The following is a 20,365-nucleotide window of genomic DNA, read 5'->3' as shown; positions in this document are numbered from 1 at the left end:
AATGCCCCTGTGCATAAAGCGAGCTCTATGAAAAAATGGTTTGTCAAGGATGGAGTGGAAGAACTCGAGTGTCCTGCACAGAGCCCTGACCTCAACCCCACTGAACACCTTTAGGATGACCCCAGGCCTCCTCACCCAAAATCAGTGCCTGACCTCACTAACACTCTTGTGGCTGAATGAACACAAATCCCCACAGCCACACTCCAAAATCTAGTGGAAAGCCTTCCCAGAAGAGTGGAAGCTATAGCAGCAGGGGGAGTGGGGACCAACTTTGAAATAGTATTCAACAAGCATATACGAGCATGATGTTCAGGTGCCCATATATAGTGTATCTTCTGAAATAAGAATGACTCTTGGTATGCGATGAAAAAGCATGATCGCAGACATGGATTACTGTATGTAGCGTTAATAGTAATACACACATTAATCCAAGTTAACCGGGTTGCTTGACCCACTTGACTCAACATTATAAAACAATAATAAATTAGAAATGAGAGAAACTTGAAACTGTGTTTAAATACAGATGATGCAATTTCCTTATGAGTCATGTTCCTGGAAAAACATGTTCCATACTTGTGTAATGGTGTACCAGCATTGACGTAGAAGAGGCACACTGTAAAACTGATAGATCTTTTAACACTATATTGTACATATATTTATAGAAGTCTGTTTCAACAGTGAATGCTTTAAATTTGAATTTCTAAATTGCATTGATTGGTGTAAAGCTTTTTTTTTTTTTTTTTTTTTTGCCCATTTGTATTGATCTGACACAGTATCTAGGAACGAGTATGATGAAATACATGATTATTTCAGTCTGGAAAGCCTACGTGACTTTTAACATGATAAATGATAAATGAGTTCGTTACCCGGAAGTAATCTGAAATGCAAGCGTTGCTCTAAACAACAGTTTTTTAAAAAAAAGAATTTATAGTGTATCTGGAATAAGGTACACGTTATAATGTATGTGAAGTAAAAATAGATAAATAAATATATAAATTATATATTTATATATGTATTTTTAATAGGCTACATGCGTGTTGTGACCTTTGTGGCGACGTCGTCGTCGTCACGCATGACGTCACGCGCCTCCTGCGCCTTCTGGGATGGAGAGGCAGCACAGGAGAGCTAGCGTTGAAGTGAATGAGAATGAGGATGAGGATGAGTGTGAGTGCTAAGTGTGCTTTTCTCTCGGTTTATGGCGTGTGTTTGTTCCGGGTGGAGTGCCGTGTTGTTGTCCTTCCCCCATATCTCGGAGTAATTAGACGAGCAGCGCTGTGTAAACATCTCTGAAGTCAGGAAGTGGGATGTGGCCCGGCTCTATCTTCACTTACAGTCTGCGATGTGACACAATCCCAGCGCCTCGGGCACGCGCTGCCACTCTTCCCCGCGGATATAAGAAGACGTGAGTGATGGCATCCGCTTCATGCAGCTGGACCACGACGAGGACGACGGACGGCTTGGATTCGGCTCGTGCTGGAAGACTGAAAACCGATACGTGTGTCGTAATGTAGCGGACTGTGGTGCATTTTTTGTTGTAGTTGTTGTTGTTGCCCTGACAAAGCGTCATTTGCGTCGGATAATGGACTCGTCGGTAACGCTGGGCAGGCTGGAGCTCGGGCGCGCCGCCGTGAGCCCGGGCACGCGCCTCAATGGACCGGGGGCGAGGGAAAGGAGCGCGCAGCAGCAGCAGCAGCACGCGGGGCCGCGCGCGGGACCTCTCGGCTGCGTGCCGCTCTCGCACCAGGTCGCGGGCCACAAGTACGGAGTGGACAAAGTAGGTCAGTTTACTGATTAACCTGATTCCTCTGCATCCATCCATCCACATTACAGCGGCAGTGCGCCTTTCACACAGTAAGTTACTCTGTAAACAAGCTGGCTGACGTGTCCACGCGGTGCACGCGCTGGAAGCAGCAGAGTAACAGGTTTATTCCCACTGGACCTGCGCAGAGCTGCACAATATAGCAGTGTGTTTCACTAGGAGAAGGGTCTGTCTGCGTCCTGCAGGACTACAGACCACGCCCATTACAAACCACGCCCACAGCAAGGAGCACCTACTAGCAAATCACACAACACGACATTCGCTTACCCGCTACACACTACACGACATTCACACGCCCACTACACACTATACGACATTCACATGCCCGCTACACACTACACGACATTCACACGCCCACTACACACTACACGACATTCACACGCCTACTACACACTATACGACATTCACACGCCTACTACACACTACACACTATACGACATTCACACGCCCACTACACACTACACACTATACGACATTCACACGCCCACTACACACTATACGACATTCACACGCCTACTACACACTACACACTATACGACATTCACACGCCCACTACACACTACACGACATTCACACGCCTACTACACACTACACGACATTCACATGCCCATTACACACTACACACTACACGACATTCACATGCCCACTACACACTATACGACATTCACACGCCTACTACACACTACACGACATTCACACGCCTACTACACACTACACGACATTCACATGCCCATTACACACTACACACTACACGACATTCACATGCCCATTACACACTACACACTATACGACATTCACACGCCCACTACACACTACACACTATACGACATTCACACGCCCACTACACACTACACACTATACGACATTCACACGCCTACTACACACTACACGACATTCACACGCCCACTACACACTACACGACATTCACACGCCCACTACACACTACACGACATTCACACGCCCACTACACACTACACGACATTCACACGCCCACTACGCACTATACGACATTCACACGCCCGCTACGCACTACACGACATTCACACGCCCGCTACGCACTACACGACATTCACACGCCCGCTACGCACTAAATGACATTCACACGCCCGCTACGCACTAAACGACATTCACACGCCCGCTACACACTAAACGACATTCACACGCCTACTACACACTACACGACATTCACACGCCCACTACACACTACACACTACACGACATTCACACGCCCACTACACACTACACGACATTCACACGCCCACTACACACTACACGACATTCACACGCCCGCTACACACTACACGACATTCACACGCCCGCTACACACTACACGACATTCACACGCCCGCTACACACTACACGACATTCACACGCCCGCTACACACTACACGACATTCACACGCCCGCTACACACTACACGACATTCACACGCCCGCTACACACTACACACTACACGACATTCACACGCCCACTACACACTACACGACATTCACACGCCCACTACACACTACACGACATTCACACGCCCACTACACACTACACGACATTCACACGCCCACTACACACTACACGACATTCACACGCCCACTACACACTACACACTACACGACATTCACACGCCCGCTACACACTAAACGACATTCACACGCCCACTACACACTGTACGACATTCACACGCCCACTACACACTACACACTACACGACATTCCCCCGCTACACACTACATGACATTCACACGCCCACTACACACTACACACTACACGACATTCCCCCGCTACACACTACATGACATTCACACGCCCACTACACACTACACGACATTCACACGCCCACTACACACTACACGACATTCACACGCCCACTACACACCATACGACATTCACACGCCTACTACACACTACACTACATTCGCACGCCTGCTACACAACATTCGCATGTCTGCTACACATTACACGACATTCACATGCCCGCTACACACTATACAACATTCGCATGCCCGCTACACACTACACAACATTCGCATGCCCGCTACACACTACACGACATTCGCATGCCCGCTACACACTACACGACATTCACACGCCCGCTACACACTACACGACATTCACACGCCCGCTACACACTACACGACATTCACACGCCCGCTACACACCACACATTATTACCACGTCCACTACACAACTTTGCCATGCCCACTCCCCCCAAACCCTATGTTTAGGGTGTAACCTGTAATAGTGGGCGTACCTTGTAGGGGGTGTGGTTTGTAACCCTGCAGGACGCAGACAGATGCACTTGAGTATTCTTGCCATACTGAGAATGCAGTAAGCCCTTTAACACGTCAGTGGTGTGCTGTCACGTTTGTCAGTGACGTCACTATACAGTTTGCTGTAATAAGTAAGCACTTTCAGACTGTACTTAAGTTTAAAGGTGCATTAAGTAAGATTAGTCTCAGCCTAGTGGGCCGAAGATGCATTTTTGCTCATTGAGCCCCATTGTTTAAATGCACATGTGTGAAGAGTCTAGCTAGATGAATTTCTGTCTTGCTATTCGTAGCTAGCAAGCAGTGAGCGATACCAGGGACTTACTGTGAGATATACACACATCTGCTGACACTTGTGTGACAAATGCTATGCAGCTAATGGCACTCCAGCAAAACAAGCCTTGCCTAGTTTCCTTGTTTTTTCAAGATTAAGACTCTAACGGTTAAGTGGGTTCAACATTTGAATGAATGTTCCCGAAACTCTGCCCCCACTATCTACTGTGGCCTGTAGAGTGTCTGTAAAACGACTGACAGGAGGCACATCCAAACACAAACAAGCATTCCGGACGGAAGTCCCTTTTCCCGAACGGCTAACTCACCGACTTTTGCCAAGTCCATGACTTAATCTGTTTTTTTTTTCTTTTTTTTTTAAATCACATTCTACAAATTTTCCAAGTTATTTGTACAAGTAAGGAATTTTAAAAAATCGACTATTGCACCTTTAAGTGATAGTTGTGTACAAAAGAGTAACTTCTTTATCCTGGTCAGGGTCATGGAGAGAATAAAATAAAATATTAAGCTTTTAAAGGTCTTAACAACAAGTCATTTGTCTGTAAATTAGCAAGAATTAATACAAATCGATAAAGGAACTTAGTATGGGATAGCTTTTCTCGTTGATTTCTTTAAATGTTTAAGCCTTGTGACCCTCAGTGGGCTGAATAAAGTGTGGCAGAGAACCAAATAATGACTAATCTTTAAAAAAAAAATAAATAAATGACATGTATATATCACAGAAGATGTTTTCAGGAAATTTTGTACACGTAGACTTGTTAGTTTCAATTTTACATCTAACATTTTAATCATTATCATGATTTTACCTTTGCATACAAGAAGACTATGTAAGTGAATTTCCCCGTTTCTAGTTTTTCCCCCAACAGTACCATGCACACATTTTCACACACTCCTTCACATCAAGGGAAAATTTACCGTTGCCAGTACACCACCCAGCATGTTTTTGGGAGGTGTGAGGAAATAAGAGAACTGAGAAAAAAAGCCCAGCCTGACACGCGAAACACCACACAGAGAGAGCTGTGAGGTGGTGACGCTTCCCGCTGCTCCAAGTTCTCAGTCTAAATTCATCTTATCTGAAAAAAAAAAAAGAAAAATCCAATTAGGTCAGTGATTGATCTGTTAAATCAGGTTGATTGAGAGAAACATTCATTCCTGATATATTCATACAGTATGTATCAGTGTGTTTCAAGTTTCAGGCTTGTTTTATTGCCACACAAGAGTGCTGGCGGAAATTGGGTTCAGTACACGTCAACCATCAACATTATACAAACTGAAAAATGACGTGCAAGACACCAGATTGACTACAAAATCTGGATTAATACTGAGTCAGAGAGTGTGAGTTTAGCAGAAGGATATGAGGAAATGTTGCAATAGTACAGACAGAGTGAAACCCTTCGCAGCAGTACTGACTGTAACAGTACTGACTGTGTATTTGGTGTAACCAAGAGTCAGTATACAACTTGTACATAATAAACGGTAAATAAATTGACTTACTTTGACTAATGCAGTGTATTGTGTATATATATGTGGTTGGATTTAACTCTAGGTATACTGCAGCATCCCGATGGTACGGTACTAAAGCAGCTTCAGCCGCCACCCAGAGGACCCAGAGAACTGCAGTTCTATAGCATGGTAAGTAGTGTCTAATGGAACATTTTCCTCACGCTCAATTATCTTTCATAATTCACCCAATATTTCTATTTGATGTGTATTAAATTGAGAATTACTGGCACTCTTGAAAAGAATTGGCATAAAAGACTAACAAACATTGGACACAGTGATTAAAATAAGAGAGAGCACTTGTATCTCCTATAACAAAAAAATGTTGTTCTTTCGGCCGCTCCTGTTAGGATCGTTGGTCTGAATATTTGATTTTGCACAGGTTTTACGCCGGATGCCCTTTCTGACGCAACTCTCCCCAATTTTATCCAGGCTTGGGACCGGCACTGGGAGTGCACCATCGTGCGGGGTTGGTTCCCTGGCCGGGAATCGAACCCAAGGCCTAACCACTAGTCATCCAGGGACCCCATAACAAAAAATAGTTGTCATAAAAACTTTTTTGTGGTACTAGTAATTTCCCTCAGAATTTGGGGACAGTTGACACACCTAAATAAAATTTAAAATAAATACAAACAACTTTTTCGTCCTTAAAAATGATTGCGATTTAAAATTGCCTTTAGTCACCGGAAACTGTATTGCTGTATCGCTTATGACCAAATGTGAGGTTGCACATACATCCCTCTTGCCGTCCATCACCATGCAGAAAACAAAATAGCTGTTAATTGACCTGTAAAAGTCAGGCGATGGATAGAAAACAATATATAAGGAAAAAAAATACAAAATATACCAAGCACAATCATGGCCATAATAAAGTTTCAAGAGTCTAGAACAGTTGAAAATTTGCCGGAAATTGGACACAGGAGCATACTGACTCCAAACCCAAGCGGAAAGTAATCAATCCCCGAGCAAGTTCACGGATTCACACACTTTAGTTGATTTTAGGGTTTCAAAATCTTGAACTTATTAGATCGTATCTTCATAGCAACATGCTGTTTGGAAATGTTGCATTTTTGAGAGCATCTCACAAAATTCAGCACCAAGCACCAACTTCATCAAATATCAATGGAACTACAACTGGAATCTCAATATATGGAAGAAAAAAGGGTTTCCTGTGAGCAAGGAGAACCTCCTGATAGTGAAATATTGCAGGGCATCACTGATGCTGTAGCCTTGGCCTGCTTTTGCTGGCATTGATGGCGTCATGGATTCTGCCGGGATATTTTAGCCAAAACCTAGTTGCCTCTGCCAGGCCATCCCAAACTGATCAAAACGTCTCAGTTTCCAGATCTGAGCCTTATTGAAAAACCTGTGGTCTAAATTGAAGAGGAAATCCACATGCACAAACATAAAAGACCTGGAAGTGTTCTGCATGGAGGACTGGACCAAGATCTGATGATAAGTGCCTCCTCCAGCTTATTCCATATTACACAAAGAGGAAAGAGCCTCCGTGCTGTTATTCTCTCCAGAAGAGATTCATCAGAATATATTAATTGTAGAAGTGCTGATAATTTTGAAACTAGGATTTTGGGGGAAAAAAAAACACAGAAGAAATCTTGTATTGCGTTAACATAAACGTATGCAGTAAATTCAAAATCTCACTCATTGCAAGTGTTATTTATTTTATAATATTCATCGTTGCTCATTTCCATGACAGGTGCCTACAGCAGTATATTCATATTAAACCTGTATTTGGAGATGTTCTTGGCAGTCTGTCTGTTCATATAAAAAAAATACTGTTTATACAAACTTCTCTTTGTTTAAAAGCTTGTCTGGAGCCATCACTTATGCTCATAAGCATGAAGATAATGGTGACGATTCCAGAGGCATGCCATTCCTCCCTGACTCCTGAAGATAGACTCTTGAGGAAGACCAGCTGGTCTCTCAGACCCAAATTGCCTTTTGGGGGTTAAATGTTAAGCAGTCCAACTCAGAAGCGCATCCTCCCAATGTCGAATGCTATTAGCCAGTACTCTGATTTAATATTTTCAGCATGCTCTGAAACAGTGAGTGTTTTCAATCAAGATTTCATCTTTTCCACTGTGGTTCAGTTATGTAACGAACAGTGCTGCCTATGCCAAGGATCCACCCACACCACAGCACGTTTCCTCCTTAGCATTATTACTGGTCTTGACTTCACCTGGTCCAATCTTGTGTTTTACTCAGGTTTATGCCAAGGATTGCTGTGACCCCTGCCTACTCGAGCTGCAGCAGCATCTTCCCAAGTACTACAGCACTTGGTCTTCTCCTGACAGCCCCACAGGTGACAAGCACCAGTTCTTACAGTAGAACTACACGTACACGTTTCCTCAGAAATGAATGCTGCGCAATGATTATATAAACATTAGGGGAAGCACAATTCAAAGTGTGTCTCAAACCTCATACGTCCGTCCTGTTCTAGATCATATTTCAGTGTTTATTTTACATAACATACACGTTTTATGTGATTTCCTTACAGAAAAGTTTGAATTTTGAATTCAACACACCTCTCATACATACAGAGATGTCAACATCTACAGTTTATGCTTTTGATCCCTTGTTATGGGAGTGTTAAAGTGGAAAAAAAATCCACTTAAGCAGAAAAGCAAATTCTCAGAATGGGGATGTGAAAGATTTTCGGTTATTTGTCACTTTGTGTAGAGTATATCTGCATGAACTTTGATTTGTGAATTCAGGAACCTAAGTGTTGTGAGCGAATAAAAAAACAAAAAGACGAGTATTTCGCATTTGTGACGATAAACAGGTTCAGTAATAAAAGTAAAGGGTAAAATGTGCTCTTCGTGACCATCTAATATTTTCTTTCAATGTGAAGACTATCATATGTTTTATTGAGCTATTATTTCTTCCTGTTTGGCCAAATGTTTGATTAGTTTGATGGTCTCCTTTCGTGTCAGCAATAAAGACCGTTTTTCACCGACTGCTTTATTAGGAACAGCCAAAGTTTTTCCAAATTTCACCGGTCCAGTTTTGGTGATCCCGTGCCGACTGTAGCCTCAAACTCCTGTTCTTGGCTGACAAGAGTGGAACCCGACATGGTCTTCTGGCCCATCTGCCTCAACGTTCAACGTTTTGTGCGTTCTGGGATGCTTTTCTGCTCACCACGGTTGTAAAGAGTGGTTATTTGAGTTACCGTAAAGTTCCCGTCAGCTCAAATTAGTCTCATCAACTCAGTCATAAACAAGGTGTTTACTCCCACAGAACAGCTGCTCACTGGATGTTTTTTGTTTGTTTGTTTTTTTTCATCATTCTGTGTAAACCAAAAAGAGACTGATGTGTGTGTAAATCCCAGGAGATGAGCAGTTTCTGAAACCAGCCCATCTGGCACTAGCAACCATGCCATGCTCACATGAATGAGCAGGTGTACAGATGTTCATAATAAAGTGGCTTATGATAACCATGACAAAGACGCAAAGGTTTAAAGATCAACTAACATGTCTTGTTGATATTTTTTTTTATGACATCTTCATGCTGCTCCCCAGAGACAAATATGCCAGAAGAGTCAGAGTGAACTTGCCAACATTTATAGATTGACCTGGAAACATTGCTGTTTGTGTAGCAGCCATGTGCGTACATATACATAGTTACATGTTGGATATAGCACCAGTCTAATGGTCACAGTGAATGCCAGAAAACTGGCATATTTAGAGCAACATCAACTGCCCATCAATATCTGACACACAGAATGCAGTTACAAGTTCAAATAGAGAGAATATCATGAAAATGTGGGAAAAAAAAGTCTAAATTTGCACTGTGATATTGATACTAATGGTTCTGATGATCCTCTTCACGTACAGAGCTGTATCTGAAGCTGGAGGATGTCACACGCCGCTTCCAGAAGCCCTGCATCATGGACGTGAAGATCGGCCAGCGTAGCTACGACCCTTTTGCCTCACAGGAAAAGCGTGAGCAACAGATCAGGAAATACCCCCTGATGGAAGAGATTGGCTTCCTGGTGCTTGGGATGAGGGTAAGCACTCACTGGCCCCTTCCTGTTTTATTTGAAAATATTCGAGATTTCCTCTCATTAAGATGGGCAGCACACTCAAGATGCTTAAATGTTTTACTCATTTCCAGTCCCAGAGTAATCCTATTCAAACACACCTTTCTTCATTAAATTCATTCAAGAATTAGGTCGTGGGTGGAGACTGGTATTTTCCTACAGCTATCAGATGAAATCTCGTAATTATTTGAAAAATGCTTCCAGCCCTTTACATTGTGTGAATGTTTTCATAATAAATAATGTTATGATTAATTATTATAATATTATATAATTATCTTATATTAAGTAATATATAATTACTATGATTAATTAACTGCTAATTAATAAAGACTTATTTTCATGGCCCATTTTGCTCATCTTATCAAGGGTGTACGATTTTGGAAGGCACTGTGCTTTGCGGCTCGTCCCTTTGTGGCTGCGTTGCCATTTTTTTTTTTTTGCAAGCGTCCAGAATAGCAGGAAGGCTGTGCAGTTTTCTGAACTGGACAGATCTGTTTTATGGAAATGGAAAAACAAGATAAGTGATGCAAATCAAATACTGTGGCAGTCCATACTGGTATGACTCACCATCGTCAGAACCTGATGGGCTTGATTCTATAAACAGCTCTGAAAGAACTAATATGAAGCAGACAGATGTATCTGTATGCACCTGTGCCAGCTACTGTAGTGTCCTGAATTACAAAAGCACTGGTGGGTTAAAATAGCACTTTAAAACAGGCAGTTGATTTACTATTGATGGTAGAGATGCACTACTCTGATTCTGATTATCGATACTGGCCTGAAAGCTGGATTTTGATCAGCATTAGGTTTTCTTATTCAATCCACTTACTTTATTGCTTAGTTACTTACTTTATGCCATGAATGTGTGTGATGTTGGCTGAGCCCATATACACTTACTGAACACTTTATTAGGAACCTGTGCACCTATGCATTCCTGCAATTATCTAATCAGCCATTGTGTGGCTACAGAAACTCAGATAACCACTCTGTACAATTGTGCTGAGCAGAAAAGTATCTCAGAATGCACAGCACATCAAACCTTAAAGCGGATGGGCTACCACAGCAGAAGAGCATGTCGGGTTCCACTTCTGTCAGCCAAGACCAGAAAGCTGAGGCTGCACTGGGCACAGACTCCACCAAAAGTTGGTGGACAGTTGAAGACTGGAAACCCGTAGCCTGGTCTGATGAATATGATTTCTGCTGAGACACACAGATGGTAGAGTCAGAATTTGGCACCAGGAGCGTGAATCCATGGATCCAACCTGCCTTGTGTCAGCAGTCCAGGCTGGTGGAGGTAGTGTAATGGTGTGGGGAATGTTTTCCTGCCACACTTTGGGCCCGTTAATACCAATCCGTCATCGCTTGAATGCCACGGACTATCTGTATTGTTGCAAATCTTGTGCATCCCATCATGGCCACAATTTACCTTCTAATGGCTAATTCCAGCATGATAATGCACCATGTCACAAAGCAAAAGTCATCTCAAACTGGTTACATGAACATGATAATGAGTTCAGTGTTCTGCAGTGGCCTTCCCAGTCACCGGATATGAATCCAATAGAACACCTTTGGAATGTGATAGAATGGGAGATTTGCAGCATGAAAGTGCACCTGAAAAATCTGCAGGAATTGTGTGATGCAATCATGTCAACATGAACCAGAATCTCAAAGGAGGGTTTCCAACATCTTGTGGAATCCACGCCATGAAGAATTGAGGCTGTTTTGAGAGTAAAGGGAGGCCCTACCCAGTATTAGTATAGTGTTCCTAATAAAGTGCTCTGTGAGTGTAATTCTAGCACATGAACACACTACACAACTTGTCTTAAAGTACATCACCACGTCCGTGATGGTTTGCATAACAAAACATCATAGCAGAAGCTTTCAGGGAGTCGGTTTGGTTACTGTGAGGATGTCAGTATTAGATTATTGGGTAGTGGTTGATATTCAAAGCTGTCATAACAGTATTGTATCAAAGATTAAAAGATGTACTAATTGATGGTGTGCATTTCTAATGGGCTCAAACTGTCAGCGTTCAAACAGCTTGTTTTCCTATTGATGCCCTTTGGCTAGCAAGTATAGAAATTGATTTGATTTTCCATATTCCTTGTTTATAACCCCAGTAATGTTTTAAAAGTTGTTTGTGAAATTCATTTTCAGAAGAGAAAGGATTATTTACTTAACTGGTGAAATGAAAAGTCAAGATGATTTTATAGAGGCAGGTCAGATATCCATACATCACCAAGTTCTCCCTATAGCAGGGGAAATCAACTAAAACTTCTGAAGGGGCCTGCTGCGTTAAAGTCCTTGCTTACTAACATGACTGAATGGCACCATTTACCTTTTAGTCCATAACCATTAATTATTAGTTCATGGCTATAAATAAGACATCAAAGTGGTTATATTTTCTTTTCCACTAGCGCTTCACATTACCACTTTGGACTAGTGCCATGGACTCTGAACAGATGAAGCAACTTGAAGTGAAGAATAAATGTGTGCATCTTTATTAATTTTCTTTGAGCATTCTGTTTTCATTATTAAATTATTATTATTTTCTTAATGAGCCATGGTGTCACTTCACTAATCAGACCAGAGAGAATAAAATAAGGAAAAAGCTATGAAAGTCAATGAAAACTCAAGGTGTTCAAGGTAGATAATTTACATAAATAGAATCTATAAACTACGGCAAGTTTTTTTTTCCATAAGTTAATCTGTTGTGCTACAGTACAGCACTACAGCGTTTGTTTCAGTCCTCTGAAAATACTTTTCTGGATTCGCGACCAGATCGTGGTCCACCATTTGATGACCTCTTCCCTACAGAGCAGATAGTGTACGGTCTCGGCATCATGTGGTGCATAATGTTCAAGTCATCCAGCTCAACTCTGTGCTTTGCGTAATGGGCTAATAAATTATGTATTCTCTTGTAAACAGATCTATCTTTGGGAAGAAAGGTTTTTTTATATAGTAGTTTCTGTTGGTTATCAGCATTGAAAGGCAGTGGGAATTTTAACTTTTGGAACTGGATGAGCATCAGTATTCTGTGTGAATGTGTGTGTGTTATCAGTCTGACAGGATGAACTTATCACTCAGGCAGGCCTGAGAGACCTCTTTAATCAGCCTTCAGCTTTGCTGACCTCCCCTAGAGTCCTCATCAGTCTCCACGGAGTCGCCTAGAGGCTCTTTTGTCCTTATCCGAAGCCCATCATGAGGTTTACACAACAGCCATCACAGTTATGCGGGACGGAACCGTTTTTAATATCCTAAGAGGAAACACATACTCAGAGCTACAGAGCTCGTCTGACAGGTTGCGTTTGTGTGCTTCTATTTTTTATTTATGGGGGTTATGGCCCATCATTCTCACAGTAACACACAGTGAAGTGGCTCTGTCCCTACAGGTTATTATTGTGTGTGTGTGTGTGTATACACATGCAGGCATGCACACACAATGGATATAAAAAGTCTGCACTATCCTGTTAAAATGGCAGGTTTTTGTGATGTAAAAAAATGAAACCAAGATAAATTGTTAAATTTTTCCACCCTCAATGTGAAATTACAATGTAAATTTTAGGAAAATTGTTTTAAAAAGTTACAATAACCTGGTTGAATAAGTGTGCACACTTTTATAATTGGGGATGTGGCCATGTTCAGAATGAATCACATTCAATCTTATGTTCAGAAGTAATTATAATACAGCTGTCATCAATGAAATTATTCTGATTAGCCCCAACTAAAGACCAGCTGTTTCTGTAGGATTTTCTTCACAGCTTCTTGGTTTCATCTGACTGCTGAAGCCATGGTCCGCAAAGAGCTTGCAAAGCATGCGTGGTGTCTCACTTGTTGAAAGGTATCGATCAGGAGAGGGGTATAAAAGAATTTTCAAAATATTAGATGTACCATGGAACACCGCAAAGGCCATCATCAACAAGTAGAGAAAATGGAGCACCACAGTGACATCACCAAGAACACGATGTTCCTCCCAAATTGATAAAAAGACAAGACAAAAACTTACCAGGGAGGCTTCCAAGAGACGTGCGGCAACATTAAAGGAGCCGCTGGAATATCTGACAAGTACTGTTTACTCTGCATGTGACAACAATCTCTCATTCTTCACATGTCTGGTCTATGGAGTAGGTGGCTAGACAGAAGCCCTTTCTCACAAAAAAAAAAAAAAAAAAAAAACAGCCAAGCTCAACTAAATCAGTCCAAACCATGTGGCAAAATGTGTTATGGTCTGATGAAACCAATTCTAAATGTATAATAATTCCATAATTTCAAAAGGTATTTTCAAAACAAAACAAACAAATAAAAAAAGCCACATCACCAAAAGAACACCATACCCACGGTGAAGCATGGTGGTGGCAGCATCATGCTTTATGGGCCAGAACTGGGGCTTTTATCAAGGTGGAGGCAATCATGAATAGCTACAAATACCAGTCGATTTTAGTGCAAAATCTTTAGGTATCTGCTAGTAAGCTGAAGATCAAAAGGAAATTTCACCTTCCAGCATGACAGTGACCCAAAGCGTACATCCAAAGCAACAAAGGAATGGCTTTAACCAAAAGAAGCTTAATGTTTTTGAATGGTCTAGCCAGAGCCCAGACCTGAATCCAACTAAAAATCTGTGGGGTGACCTGAAGTGGGCTGTGCACAGGAGATGACCTCACAGTTTGATGGATCTATAATGTTTTTGCAAGAAAGAGTGGGAAAATATTGCCAAGTCAAGATGCTCCACCCTGATCGACTCTGACCCACTCTGACCCACAAAGACTGAGTGGTGTAATAAAACCAAAAGGTGCTTTAACAAAGTATTAGTTCAGGGGTGTGCACACTTATGCAACTAGGTTATTGTAAGTTTTTTCATTTTTCCTTTTTTCCTTAAAAAATGTTCTGATTGTTTTTCACTTAATTTTTGATACATTTAATTTTCACATTGAGACTGAAAAAAGTTCTGACATGATTTATCTTGGTTTCATTTTTTTACATCACGAACACCTGCCATTTTATCAGGGGTGTGTAGACTTTTTATATCCATTGTGTGGCTGTTAAAAAGCCAAGCAGCTGAAAGACTTTTGAATGATGTCTCATCAGTGTCACTTAATGTCATGGCAAGACACATAGCTGTGCTCGAGTGTGTGAAAGCTTTCATCTTGTCTCAGGAGGTTTGCTCTTTGGCAGGGATCATGGAAAAAGCTGTTTAAGCTTTAAGCAGTTAAAGCCCTATTTAAGAGCAAAATGAGCCATTACTGGTAATTACACTGCTGATTTGGGTGATAGTCCAGAAATTTTGCCCTGTCCCTTAACAGACCGAGATTTGCAGAACATCAATATTAAATTGGCTCCTTCCTGGATGTTTAACAGGAATTCAATATTCTCTGCTTACTTATCCGTTTAGTTGGTTAACTAGTGTTATATCCTTCTGTTTCCACCAGAGGGAGATCACGACCTCTAGCAAAACAATCTACAGCCACAAATATTCTGTTCTCTCTCTCTCTCTCTGTGTGTGTGTGTGTGTGTGTGTGTGTCATTGTACAGGTGTACAACGTGGGCTTGGACAGCTTTGACACATATGACCAGCATTATGGAAGGGGTCTCGTGAAGGATACCATCAAAGATGGTAAGATTTCAAGCTGTGCTTCACCTTAACGTATTATAAATAGACCCTTTAAATCCACTAGAGTTGAATAGAAATTTTATCAAAGGTGATGTTTTGTGCTTGGGTTTGGCAAAGTCTCATGCTATTTTAAAGGGAAAAAAAAAAAATCCACTTTGAACGACTCGAATGGTAATCTTTATAATAGACATGTGACCCTCAATGCCCTTCCTAGGGTTACCCACAATGCCATTCAGCCACCCCTGCGAGTGGGATTTAACCCTCCCATCATCTCTACCGAAAAAGAACGATGCAGCAGCGCTTTAGTCCTTTAGTGTATCCAGCGCTCTCACCTTCTCCATGTGCGATATAAAGTGCAATATCGTGTGTAATGTCACTTTCTACTTTTCACTCTACTTTTCTACTTCTCCACTTATTTTTTGTGTACTTTCTTATTTTTTTACTAAAGTATCTCACTTTTTTTTTGCTATTCTATTACACACTGTGGTTATTTTTACCACTTGATTTATTATTATATTGTCTTTTATTCCTACATTGTTGTGATATATCTGTTTGAGCAACCTCTGGCACAAGAATTTCCCTCGGGATGAATAAAGTTCTATCTTATCTTTTCTTATCTTATCATTTGTACACTTTGCTCAAACTAACTTTCAGGTGAATACCACCGTCAACACCATCGTGCTGTCAGCTCATAAATCACTAACTAGCCATCCTGAGTGTCTGGTGTAATTAGGCACAACTGTGCCATGTAGCTGCATTGCATCCTGGAACTTTGCTCTGTCCATTACTTCTACATTCTCCATTAAATATCATTAATATGGTGTTGAACATTGGTGAAAAATGGCAAGTGAGAAAAGAAAAGGTCTCATTCTTTTATTTTTTTGGGAGTTAACAGCAAACAGCACACAACCCCCAACTTCTCACAGGAATAAAAAAATATGGCACCAACCAACAAATTTCAGTATAAACATATTTAAAGTGTTTCAAAGTGGAGTTTTTCTTAAGAATATTGGTCTGTAGAAGTATAGAGTCAGATTGAATAGTCATTACAATCATATGATTTTTACTCTACCCTAATTTTTTGACATAAGCTCAGGTGAATTTCTCTGTACCGTAACTGCCACGATTGTCATCATCATCTCTCTGTTCAATACAGGACTATGTAAGTTCTTCTACAACGGCGACCTCCTCCGCCGGGATGTCATCACTGCCAGCATCGCCAAGGTCCAGAGCATCCTTCGTTGGTTTGAAAAACAGAGCCAGTTGAACTTTTACGCCAGCTCTCTACTCTTCGTCTACGAGGGGCTTCCTTTGACCCCGGTGGAGAAATCCAGCACCCGGAGCCTACAGAAGAATGAAGGGGTTCTGGAGTACAACAACAACATCGAGCAGAGCCTCTCCACCATGTACTCCCTGCACAAGAAAAGCTGCATGCAGAACCACCATCCAAGCAAGCAGGACAACAGCGCATGGCACGGCCTCACAGAGCTGGACGCCGGCGAGCAGGAGACGGAGGAGATGCCAGCCGAGGTGGAGGTCCGAATGATCGACTTTGCCCACGTCTTCCCCAGCGAGGTCCCCGACCACGGCTACATCTACGGCCTGAGGAACCTGCTCAAGGTGCTGCAGCAGATACTGGATGACTAAAAAAAAAAAAAAAATGTTCTTCTCATGGTTCTTCAGCCATAATGCTCGGCTCATCTCATCAGAGAGGATATTTTTAAAGTTGTAGCTACTCTCATTCCTCTCTCCCCTGTCCAGGTCCTGCACTACCTGGACTACAATGAAGTAACCCATTTGAAAAGCTTGGTCTTATAGTTGGTCTATATGCGCCTGATCGTTTTTTTTTTGTTTTTTTTTTTTAAATATAAAAAGTGTTTTACTCAGGTAAACCAATTACATGGTCATTTATAGTATTTATCCTGGCAGCAATTCATACCATCTTAACCCTTTCTCTGTTTTGCTTCAGCATAATAGCTTGTATTTCCCAAGACAAGTTAAACAAGGTATTGTTTTTAATTTGTTTTTACATAGGTGTATCATTTGCTTCTCATGCCTGTGGTTGGTAAGACTAAGAATTTGGAGTACATAGCTGTCGATTTCTTTAACCTGCGCTGCCAAAATGACCCTGCCTGTGTTTTTTATTTTAAACTTGCAATTGACTAGCCTACACAAATTCCCCTGTGTAAATATGGTATTATATTTTCTGTGATTTAACCATGCAATATGCTGACCCAACAATGGGGAGGCTCGGATTTTTATTGACGTTTTAAAAAACGGTCAAGTGTATTGATGAGCTGTCCTGCCTGTCGTGACTGAAAGAAAAAAAAAAACAAACTTAAGTTCATACCCTTTTCGGCTATCTTTAAGCCATGCTTTATTAATGCTATATTAGCTTATAAAATGTTTTGATACACTTTCCTGAGTGAATGAAACTTTATTGTGCAGACATAGTATTGATTTGAGCGCGGGAGGCAAAAACCAGCATAGTGATCTTGATTATTAAAAAAAAAAAAAAAAAAATCACTGATTGAAAGAGGGAGAAAAATCACTGGAAAAAAAAGAGAGGAAAAACTATTATCAAAATTAAGACCAGGATTCTCAGATTTTTCTTTTCCCTCTCAGAGTCATTGGACAGCTATTTTTGAATTTGTTTATTATCCTTAACTTTGCATTGTATTTATATTAACAAATTCTGTTGCAGCTTTTTTTTATTATTATTTTAAACAATCATTTTTAAATTCTAGGGCATTGCAGATTTTATAGATTCTCATATAGGTGCGTAATCACTGTATACACTGACATACTTAATATGTGAAATGTATTACTCATCTCAAAGCTGATAAGTTGCTTGCTTTATTCTGCGTTTACTGCAAATATCTGGAAAGTGTTCTTTTCCAATGGAATGCATTTCACATTTTGGTTGGAACGTATATGTAGTATGTCTTATGACCTTGTCTTATGCTGAATGACTGCCGCTGCATTTGACTCGTCTGAAACTCTGATTTAACATTCCTGTTGATTTAAGCAGAACAAGGGCACGCTTTCTGCTTGTCCCCCCCGAAGAAGAAAGTCGAGCTCTGAAGGAAAAAGCAAAATTGGAATTGCATGTCTTTGGGCAAAGTCGAAACTACCTGTGTGTCTAATTCCCTGGCTCTTGTCTCACTCTCAGGAATGTATTAGTGTTACAAGGACTTCAAAGTAGTCGAGACATCCGTATGCAAGAACTCGAAGGAAACAGGCCGTGGGCCAGTTAAAGCTAGATGCATTTGTTCTGTAGCATGCGCCATTCAGTTGAGGATTTTGTTTGCATTCCAGTTATTTTTGGTCCTGCTATAACATTTACAGCATTCATGCACTGAAGCAAGTGGAAATACTGTATGATGTATACATCAGCCTTCCTGCTGTGAACTAATCCATTTGTCTCTGATTTGTTTTAAATCTTATTCTCACTCATAATTATTTTATTTTTTTTTTAAGCAGTTGCACCTGACTGAGATTTGCGCTGGTGCTCAAAGCACTTTAGTGATTTGCTAGACTGGATTTTTGCCTATGGAACTAGTTTAATTGAACTAATTGTAAAGGCATCTTACACTTCAAAGGTCTTCAAGTAGAAGAATCTAATGTTAACCATTTTGTAACCTGGTTTTGATCTTACTTTTTTTTTCCTGTGGCAAATAAAAGGACTTTTTTTTTTGTATTTACGTTCTCTCAAAAAAAAAAAAAAAAAAAAAAAAAAAAATCAGGGTAAATTTGATCTTATTAAGTATAGTTAATCTTTGCTGTCCTGGAATATGCAGGCTCATTTACGCCCGATGGTTTAAATCCAGCCCTTCAAGCAGCAGGGTTGCGCAATAAAACATGGGTTTAAGTAGCTACATTTGAATGGTTTCCCATGTGCTGTATAATTTCTGCAATCCAGAATGCAGAAACACATCTGAAAAGTGATTTTTTTCAAGCTGAGGCTCTGGAAGAAATAATCCAGGTTGGGGATCAGTACTGGAATGGCCATTACTCATGTGAACCCTATCCTAATAGACTAAACCAATTACAGTTTTTGTAATATAGATGTATAACATGTAATAATCAGACTCATATATTAGGTGTATATTTGGCAAATCTATCATTATTAATAAAAATCACTTAATAATGCCTTGTTTGTTTCTTCTTTGAGACACCTCATATTTTGCTTTCTTGTCAAGCATTGAAGCCATGGAGCATTCTTTTAAGTGGACATTTTCCAAAACAGTACATCACCGAGGCTTTTTAGAGATCAATGTGATCAATATACAGTATTTTGTAATATAAACTAATCCTTTCTTGTACTACGGCACTGTTGAATTCTTGAAACTGTTTGGTCAGAAGGTATTGATTAAATTTATAGCTGCAGCTCTGACGGCTGTATTGCCGAGTAATTAAAATGCTAGGTTTATATTAATGTGCTTGTTTTAATATGTTAGAATTTCTATAGTAGACACAGGGACTTGTATGACAGACGCTCTGTGTAATCTGAGGTTAAGAACAAATGGATTGAAAAAAATGTAATGTAATTTTTAACAAAGAAAAACTGATAATCATTGGTATGGTAAAGTTTTCTGTAAAGAGAGGTTTATTTAACATTGATGGAAGGAGTCTCCAGTGCCAGTGCTTTGTAACAGTAAGTTTTCCTCTGAAGGAAAGACTTCAGGACAGAGGAATTTTTGGTTTCTCAGCAACATGACAACAAGAGGAGGAAAAGAGGCTGGTGAGGGAACGACTGTTTATAGCTGCTATAACATAAGTGATATAACAGGCGCTAACATATTTTGCAGACGTCCCACAACATTAAAT

At 40.8% G+C, this 20,365-nt stretch overlaps 1 protein-coding gene across 1 annotated transcript; it reads left to right on the top strand.

Moving 5' to 3' along the window:
* The first annotated feature begins 1,054 nt into the window (after positions 1–1,054).
* On the top strand, positions 1,055–19,687 carry ipmkb (inositol polyphosphate multikinase b). Its single transcript, XM_026915386.3, has 6 exons — positions 1,055–1,778; positions 5,917–6,002; positions 8,094–8,190; positions 9,722–9,894; positions 15,457–15,538; positions 16,692–19,687. Exons 1-6 carry the CDS (start codon positions 1,424–1,426, stop codon positions 17,180–17,182), a joined length of 1,284 nt encoding a protein of 427 aa, XP_026771187.3. The 5' UTR covers positions 1,055–1,423; the 3' UTR covers positions 17,183–19,687.
* The last annotated feature ends 678 nt before the right edge of the window (positions 19,688–20,365 follow it).

The sequence above is a fragment of the Pangasianodon hypophthalmus genome, chromosome 12, assembly GCF_027358585.1.
Source record: "Pangasianodon hypophthalmus isolate fPanHyp1 chromosome 12, fPanHyp1.pri, whole genome shotgun sequence".
In the NCBI taxonomy this organism is placed as follows: Eukaryota; Metazoa; Chordata; class Actinopteri; order Siluriformes; family Pangasiidae; genus Pangasianodon; species Pangasianodon hypophthalmus.
Note: the sequence above shows the minus strand (reverse complement) of the source record. Positions and strands in the feature narration are given on the sequence as shown.